The sequence below is a fragment of the Phaethon lepturus genome, unplaced genomic scaffold (assembly GCF_000687285.1).
Source record: "Phaethon lepturus isolate BGI_N335 unplaced genomic scaffold, ASM68728v1 scaffold28683, whole genome shotgun sequence".
In the NCBI taxonomy this organism is placed as follows: domain Eukaryota; kingdom Metazoa; phylum Chordata; class Aves; order Phaethontiformes; family Phaethontidae; genus Phaethon; species Phaethon lepturus.
In genome coordinates this window covers 1-9532 of record NW_010530173.1, presented here as the reverse complement: position 1 = coordinate 9532, position 9532 = coordinate 1, and the positions used below count along the sequence as shown (strand labels likewise).

General features: G+C 39.2%; 1 protein-coding gene across 1 annotated transcript in view; it reads right to left on the bottom strand.

Annotated features, from left to right (window-relative positions):
- The window catches only part of TBC1D9B (TBC1 domain family, member 9B (with GRAM domain)), a gene marked incomplete at its 5' end in the record, with an annotated part of 18577 nt that extends 11166 nt beyond the window's left edge, over positions 1 to 7411 (bottom strand). The window contains 7 exons of the mRNA XM_010284199.1: positions 474 to 635; positions 799 to 1011; positions 1144 to 1351; positions 1981 to 2239; positions 2881 to 3109; positions 4193 to 4311; positions 7297 to 7411. Of these exons, the coding sequence (XP_010282501.1) occupies positions 474 to 635; positions 799 to 1011; positions 1144 to 1351; positions 1981 to 2239; positions 2881 to 3109; positions 4193 to 4311; positions 7297 to 7411 (1305 nt within the window). The remainder of the gene's footprint in view (positions 1 to 473; positions 636 to 798; positions 1012 to 1143; positions 1352 to 1980; positions 2240 to 2880; positions 3110 to 4192; positions 4312 to 7296) is intronic.
- Positions 7412 to 9532: the final 2121 nt, after the last annotated feature.

Genomic DNA, 9532 nt, shown 5'->3' with positions numbered 1-9532 from the left:
CTGAATAAAAGGGTGTATGCTAATCTACACTGTTCTGAATCAGTTCTGACCTTGCTTAAAATCAAGTCTTTACAATGCTAACATGGGCTATGCAATGGCATTACACCTTACAAATCTCTACATAAATGCAAGCAGAACCATGGTCTAAGACAATGAACTAGCAAGCAGAGATACCAGTTCTCTGCTTTCTTGATCTGAAGTAGCTCTTCACAGACATGAATTTACATCCCAGAAGCACAGTAACACTAATTTTTCAGCCTCTACTCAAGTATCTCAGGTATCTCAATACTGATAAAGCAAGGTGACTGTCAGGTTACATCTATGCAGCACTAGCACTGTGACAGACACAGCAGTGATACTGCAGGACTGACCAGGCATAAAATGCATTTTCAGAGTCTTAGAGAAGGACAGGAAATCTGCTACCTACTGCAAACTATTTAGAGTTAACTGTTTAAAGTTAAAATATTATTTACCCCTTTGGGTCCCAAGAGCTCCTCGGAATTTCTTCTGAAAAGTTTGAGTAGTCCCTGCGAAGCTGTTGGCACTTCCCCAGCACAAAAGTTGCCAGGTCGATTGCTGAGAGCAGATGTGAGGCTAACTGCAAGTGGGCTGCTGGAAGGCAACTCTGGAACCTCCTGAACAACAGAACATAAAGCATCTGAGCTCAGGCTGGCTCCCTCCTCTGCTAATTGTCTAACAAAGAGCCATCGTTTGCCGGTAACAAGCACTGTTAACACACTGTAAGGAGCATTACTCTGAAAAGTTGACAAATGCTCCTCCCAGCTATTTCCTTAGTACCTCGCAACCAGGATCAGCCAAATTCCATTTCCATTCCCTGTCGCTGCTGCATGGTTTCTTGGATGGTGTTCTCTGCAAGAAGTCAGAGATTCTCTGTACCAAGAAATCTCGGTCTTTCAGATTGGCAAAGAAGAAGGTCATTTTACTTTTAGTGCTGATGGACAGAGGGCTGGGCAAGACACTGGAACTATCTGCTTTCTCAACTATTGTCACCTAGAAGACAAAGACAAGGGCCATTTGGATCTAGCAGATTCTCCATTATCTGTAAAGCACCACACAAAAGCCAGAAGCACACAAAAGACAAGAAAGGCCTGTAGTCTTAATACACAGCTAAGAAATTCCCACCTCCCTGAGAGGAATGATGAGATGACAGGCCTCCTCTGCCTTGCTGGCAAAACAGATGTAATTGTTGGAAACAAACATCTGGCCAGGAATATGCATCTTGTTGAATGGTGTCCACAAGGTACAATCCGTGTGTCCATCCAGGCATTCATCCTTGGGCAATCGGAAAGTGGCACGGTAGCACTCATTTTTGGCTCGAGCATCCAGGTCTCTGGGGAAAAGAGTAGTCCCCAGAGGTTTTTTCTCACTTGAAAAACCCACTCAAACACTAATGTTAAGTGTTCACAACCTTCAGCCTGTGCTGTGTATTCTTAGTATTCATTTCTCTAACTGAGATGCCACCCCATATCTGACTCCTCTTTCAGCCTTCAGGCATGCTTCACTGACAAGGTATGTCCTGGAATACAAGATAAAATATGCACGTGCATCTGCAAAACTTAAATGTTACATCAGGTTCTGAAACTGCAGACAACAGTCCCCAGCGGGAGGATTTATTACAATACAAATGTATATTAATTTTTATAAATCTTCAACTTCAGACAAAGGGCTGAGGTAATTTTCTTCTTTCACATTTTACTTTAAACAGAATTTTCAACAGTTTCTAGTTGAAAATTCCTTCTGACAGTGCCTAGTCATGCATGAGAAAGACATGAGGGTGTGTGTGAATTCAATACCAATTTGGGATGGAAAAAAAAAGAATAGGCAAAGGGCTAATGACTGAAATAAACGATGCAACCCTGAGAGTGAGAAAACCCCAGTGGCACCTGGGAGCTACACAGTAATGCAGATTTATTATTACAATCCCCTGTTAACTGTCTTCTCACTGCTGGAAACATATACCTTTTTAATGCAGAGATGTTCTTAAGAGGCTTCCTGGGCTTTGGGAGGGACTTGTCCTGTAGGAAGCTCTCGTTATCCAACAGCTGCCGCATAGCAATGTTAGCCAACTGCTCCATCAGCTTGAATGTCTCATTGATGTTGAGAAACATGGAAAAATAAAGTTCACTGTCCCTTGTGCTTACTTTAATGCACTCAGGGAACAGCAGTGTAGCATTTTTTTCTAGCTGGGTTACATCCACCCACTGGATCACCAGTGTTACTGGGGAAAAAAAGTTTTAAAAAGCTAGTATTACAATTTGAGGCAAAACAACAAACAAACAGAAATGAAACTCAAGCAGCAAGTAAGCTCTCAGTGTAGCAGCATCTTTACCTTCTTACACATGGACAATTCTTTTCTTCATGCTTTTACTTGGCTTCTCCAAAAATACTTGGAAATAATCTTTGGGATTAACTAAACTAGAAATAATGCAGTTCCAAAAGGACCATCTCCCATCCAGTAAATGTTTTCAACTACAATTGCTCAAGTTTTCATTCTTTCTTTCCAGCAAATTAGCTTTTGACTCAGGAGTTCAAGTTTTGTAAATACTGGGTCCTGGCGGTCCTTCCAAATAAAACTCACCAAAGTCAAAATATTGCTTGGTTCTCTAATCCATCTGAAGTAAAACTTCTGGTGTACCTTTACAACTTGAGAAATGTTTTGAAAAATGACTCAGGCACTCAGTCTAAACATCACTGAAGTGCCTATGAGTGCTAGGACTGATCTATGCATTGAGCTAGAGCTCAAAGGATTCCTAAAAGGAAAAAAACTGTCAGCTTAAAAAAAAGTTCACACAAACAATCAACTGCATCAAAAAGATCATGGGAAACAGCAATAAAACAACTAGCAGGCTTATAACTCACCCTCTTTGCCCAGCAGGAAGGAATAGAAACAGAGGTGATTGACGGTGAGGTACAGCCAACCCTGCCTGGGTACGCGCCCCTTCCAATAGCTGCAGGAATAGTAGTTGACCAACTTCTCCACCTCGGGCATCCCAAACTGCTTCCGCATCTTCAGTTCAGCCTCTTTGAATTTACCTGGATCCTCTTCACTCTGGGGCTGCTCATTCTTGTTCTCTTCAGCAATAATTCCCTGAAAGGACATGGGATGAGAGAGAGAAGAAATGGAAGGAACGTGCCTGCTGACAAACATAATATACAGCAAAAGGTCACAGCAGCAACCCGGAAGACAGAAAGAAGAAACATGACACAGCAGTTATCATTTCTCCTGTCACATTAGAGAACTAGTAAAGACATGTAGAAGGAGCAGTCAGATAGTCTGGGAGTCTATGATGTGGGATCTACTCCTGAATGCATGCGGCAAGCTTTCATGTTTAATGTTTGACTGAGCCTCTCACGGCTGGCCTGGAAACACTTCGAACATCCTGCAGGAGAACTGAAGTCTGTTTTCACTTGCAAACATGCTTCTTCAACAGGAAGAAGATCATCTGTCAGGAAGGGCAGAACTGTGCAGTCTGTCAGATCTTGACTGGACAGAAGAAATAATAAATGACCACAATCTCTCTCACACACAGACACACAGAGAAAATATAAAGAATCTAACTGGAGTGCTGGAAAAGACTCAAATTGCTACTGTTCAATAAAAAACTGTATTTATAAGTTTCTGCTCTGGAGAATTTGTGGGCTGGGAATCTGAAGTGTGTTAACTGCCCAAGAAGCAGAGAAACCTGCCTGACTCAGAAGTCAGTGGAAGCTGGGGTGCAGTTCCTTTACAACCTAGATGCCTTTTTGACCGCTGTGGCAGGGCAAGTACATTGCTTGCAAACTAAAATTCTCTCTCCTGTATTTGTTGCTAGATGAACCCTTGTTAAACACTCTCTCTGCATCAAAGGTATCATCAGCAAGGATTTTAAAGATGCATTATATTTTAATTAGTAGGAGCATCCTAAGCAGGCTGTTCCTTGAGATGTTCTGCTCATAACCTTTTCCCCCCCGAAATACATTTGTCCCGTGTTATGACTGTAACATGACGCTGATAATACTGTATGCATTCCATGACAATTTCAAATGTATGTATGTATGTCTGAAAAGGGAGCAGACAAAAATCCTGCAATGGAGCTCTTGCTCCCTCCCTCCCAAGGGTAAAAATTTCTTAAAACCACCTCCCCATTCTTTCTCAGGACCAGGAAGTCCTTCAGGGAAACATGTCGCTTACATGTATCTTGCCCTTGACAAAGGTGGTGATATCTTCTTCATTATCAAAGATGGATAGAGTCTGCAGTAAGTTATTCTCCAGCCACTCCCAATGCTTTGTGATCTCTTTACGAGATGATCCTAATTGAAGGGGTGAAAGATAATGGGAAGAGCAAAGAAAAAAGGCATTAGAACAAGGTCTTTTTTCCCCTAAGTTCACAGCAGGAAACTAATAACTACCAAACAGTGATGAGGACAAATCAAACACACCAAATGTATACATATCAGGGAGATTGTATGTACACAAACATTATGTTTCTCATGAAATAGCTCCACTGCCACCAAGGATAATCAGCACACTACCAACAGAGATTGTCCTACCCCCCCCCCCCCCAAAAAAAGTATTCTTATGTTGCAGACAAGAAGTACTCTTTTAATTCCTGGTATTCTAGAATAAAAATAATGAACTTCCAGAAGAACCTTGATATTTCAGAACAACTGAACTTTTTACACCTACAAAGAGGGCAATGGTAGTAGAGAGCATACAATTCAAAACAAAGAGCAACCAAAATATCCAAGTCAGAAAGTTCTTTGCTTTCTTAATCTTTCTTAAAGGTGTCTTAAAGACACCTCAGCAAACTTTGTATCCGTTAGTTGTCTTTAACCATATGGTCTTCAGCAGTTCAAAAAGGATAAGCTTCACCGTGTAACCGATTTAAAGAACTTTTCTATAGAAAGTTGCCTTAGTTAGTTGCCATTAATTATTTCAAAGATTCGTGTTTACTAAAAGGTATGTTCCTTTCTATCAATAGCTGTCACTATATTCTCTTGTAGACAGAAAAAAAATGCAGTAGAAATAAAAAAATCAATTCAATCTTTTTTAGCAAGATAAGAAACATTGTTAAATGCAGGCAAAACCAAATCTGTTTAAATGCAAACCAAAGATATTTGTAAGTTTCCCTTTGCCAAATTCCAGTAAATTTATCTGCTGAAGTTTCATACAAAAGCAGTGGAATACCTAAAAATGTTAACAGCATGTCTCCCACTACTCAATTTCTCTGCAAGTATGTTAAACCCCTCAGTGTGGTTGATGGTGGAAAAAAAGCAGTGGACAACACCAAAAGTTCCCTAAAGCTATTGCTCTGCTTGACTCTCTTTTTTAAGAGGCAGTTTCAGCAATGAAATAGTTTTCATGTATTTGTAGTTGGATACCTAACCACAAAACTCAACACCAGCTAATCTGTGGTTTCATAAGCAAAAATAACTCCAGGACCTGAAACCAAAAACTAGAAGCAAGTAAGCTGTCTTGTCTCAAAGGACTGCAGGGCTATGAATTTGAGTTTGTGTGTACAGCCCAGTGGATTAGACAACAAGTATTTTTTCTTTTGCCTCTGTGTGTAAGTTTACCTGACATCTATCCTAGCCATCTGATGACGTTTTTAAAGCATAAATGATTTTGAGTAATACTAAATGGCTTATTTTAAAGGCACAGAATTATCAATTATAGGATGCTTTGGTTGTTTTTTTTGTTCAAAAAACCCACAGGTCCAGCAACAATAGCAGGGGAATAAAATCTGTGTTCTGTTTTGTTTCATGAGCTGCATCTCTCACTACATGACAGCAGACAAATTGCTAAAATAAGCCAGGCCTCAATAATTGACGTCTTTCTAAGAACAACATTAGAATGACATAGATGAAGGAGTAAAATTCTACAATTCCTACAGAGTTGTAAGAAAAAAGTCCTGAAAGGCTGAAGCTGCATGCATGACCAGAACGCTGCCCACTATTATTAACAATTTATCATGTGTAAATACAAGACATGCATTTTTCAACTAGAGAGCCACATACATTTTATAACTTTAAGTGAATGCCAGTACTTTTACTTTGACAGTAAAATGAGAACCAGATATGAGTAAAAAAATACTTTGGATTAAGACAATGGATTTATTCCAGCATAATAATTTATCAAACTCCATTCAGTTGTTATATAGCCCATCTCATTTTACTGTGTTGCATTACTGAAAAGTAACTGAGACATACAGGGTATCAACTAAACTCTCCTGAAATTGTACAAAAATAAAACATTCATTGAGTGTCAATATACTATAAAATTCCATATTTGCACCCTATGTGGCCACTAAATAGTCTGCTTTTTTCTATGCAGTTTATGGCCTGACATTTTGGTTTCTGTCTGTCTTCCTCTCTGCCTCCTCCTTCCTCAAAAGGGAAACTGAGTTTCTGTGAAACACAGCAATTTCTAAACCTCTCTTCTGCAGAATTTAAGCAGCTCTGCAAGTGAGAATATTGTGTTGGTTGCCTGGGGAGAAGATGGGAACAGGGAAAACAAGACATCAACATCTGCGGGCTTAGCAAACAATTACTTCATGCTCAGATTTCATGTCTCAACCACAAACTGAGAAGTGAAGATTCTTATTATAAACAAAGTCAGTCCAAGAAATACATTTGAAGATATTTTCTCTTCGGCAACCTGTAGGACTTAAAGCCTTAATCACAGTTCACCACCAGATATTAGAAGGTTGTACCATGATATTCTAATACAGCAGTTACACTTCTCAAGTAAAAGAGGCCAAGGATCCTTAATGTTTTAGAAAAATATTCTTGTAATATATTCTACAGATACAGTATATCTGTACATCTACTACAAGCCAGAAATAGCATAAAAAAAATAAATTGGATCAAGACAGTAAAGAGATTCCCTAAAGAGTGTTTGGCACCTTGAATGACCTTACATGTTCCCATCTTGTACCATGTTCCTGGTAAGCTGGTTTTGGCACAACATTCATCGTCTCACAGCAATCTTATCATCATGCTTTTATTCTCTGAACAATCTCATTATGACCTTGCAAACACATACACCTTGGGAAAAAAATTCATAACATTTGCAGAAATGGAAGCTTTTAGAGAGGCTTAAGTTCCTAAACTACAGTTTAAAAAACCCTGAGAAGTTTTGTCATTTCTGGCATCTCCCACTACCCCAGCAGATGCTCTAGAAAGTTTCCTGAGCGGTCACAGAATACTCCAATGTGGGATAACTGATCATCTGAACCAAACAGACAACAGAATAACACAAATCCAGCCCCTGACAAGAGTTACATCAATACATACCGCACGCCACTGCCCAATACACTTGAGAGTCCTGAGTCTGGTGCAGAATACGGTATGGGGCAACTCTGGCACTGGAATCCAAAACCACGTCTAGCGTTCCCACAAGAAGACCTAGGAGGCAAAGAGAGAGAAATTAAAACAATGTAATACCAAAATGAAGAACTGGGTTAAGTAAAAATACAGGATCAACACTACAGAAAAATTACGATGTTCATATCATGTACGCTGTGATGGAAAAGCAACAGCAATTGGTTGAGAAAATGAAGACATACATCTAGTCACTGAAAGCACATTACCTATAAACCAACTACAGCCAGTCCCACTGGTACTGGATAAAGTACAGATGGCAATTAAATGTCTACTAAAGCTCATTATAATCCTCCGCCTTCCTAGGAAAGTTTTCTAGTAAAAGTGAAATGTAGTTTTTTCTGTGGGGTTTCTGTTGCTAATCGTGATTTTTAAGCCTACTAAACTAAAACACAGAAGAATTTTCAACACTGCATCTTTCAGCACCACCTATGCAAACAGCAGGTAAGATAACTCATCCAAAATGGAATCAAATAGCTCTAGAAAAGCGGGTACTCCCAGGTTTCTGTGATATTTCTAGAAATATGTAAATTAAACAAAGAAAGAGGCAGAGAATCAAAATTTGATAGTCCAGGAATTAAAATACTTTTGATATGATGTTAAATAAAAAAGCAGGCACTTCCAGAATAAATGCTGACAGCCACCAGACTTTGTAAAGCAAATCTATTTATTTCCATTAAATCTATTTACTAGCTAAATCAAATATCTAAGATGATACTTTGCTTTGTTATCCTAGATAATGTACTATGAGCATCTTTAATGCAAATTAATTTTGCAACAGCCTCATGATTGAAAGTTTTCTAACATTAGAACTTGGAGAGGGAGCATGGTTGCTCCTCTGGATTGCTATTCGGCAGGGCCAGGCTCAATTCCCTGCTCTCCTCTCTATGTTTCGGATAAGTCTGAGCAAACTGTACTCATCCATATCTCATTCATTATCATGAAACATGCTACTTCCTCCCTTCTATCTCTCTTGGCCATTTCAAAGTAAGTAACACATTAGGAAGATACCACTGACAATACTTCAAGAGAAGCACCATCCATAGCAAGCTCATCTGGTAATCCTTAAAACAAACACGTATGTATCCAGCACAACAGGATCTCAGTTTTGGCTCCAGGTTTCTTATGTATACTTTTAGGTAGAATACAGGTTAAAAAGTTATTTTGAATACTTCCCTGTGACAATAACGAATGTCAATTACTGACGTATGGACTGGTTTAAGAATTTCAGTACGACAGCACCTTAAACACCTTACCAGCTTGGCTGAATATCTACATTCTAACTCTAAAATGTCGACTTGCAGTTGTACAGCTCCTTAAGGAGGACATGTGGCTTTTAACACGTAGGAGCTCTGAAGAAGACTCTCTCACTGAGCTAAACTAGCTCAAGAAGTAAACTGGCTCAAAGCTAAAACCATTTAAGAATAGATCAGTGTAAATGTTTCCAGAATAGCACCAGGTATCTTTTTTTTTTCTTCTTGTAAAATCCCTGGGAAATTCCAGAATACGGTTATATGCCTACATGCAAAATTGCACAAGTAAGTTATATTACATAAAACAGAGTAATTCAAAATAATTTTAAATATTGTGAAAAGATGAAGTATGCTAATTATGTTTATCAGCTGCGTCATTTCTGTAGTTAGCGTATTTGGTTAACAGGGCTAATATATGAAACTGGCTGTGCGTAATTCACAAATGTAAAAAGCAGATTTTTATTATTCACAGAGCTCTGTAAGCATTTTGCACATAAATGGAGTGTTTTAAAAGCGAGGGGATTTTTTTGTTGTTGTTAACATTGTGCCTTGGTCACAGTTATGTTATTTTAACAGTTTCTGTGGCCAAACATGGCTATCAGGCAGATGCACACAGGGACAGTTTTCAGTAAGCTGCACCCACAAAACTTGACTGCCGGCCCAAGCACAGCACAATTTTCATGCAGATATTAATTAAAAACGGTCTTACTTTCATCCTCTAAATCCTGAAAAAACACACCAAAAAAAAAAAGAAAGATCCACGGAGAACACCTCACTAATTCAAGGCAACACGAGTGTGACAAAGAAGCCATTTTTGGCAGGGAAGGAGATCACCCCAGCCATCCCCCTCAGCCGCTTGCACTCCCCGTGCAGCAGCATTGCTGGGGAGCCCTGAC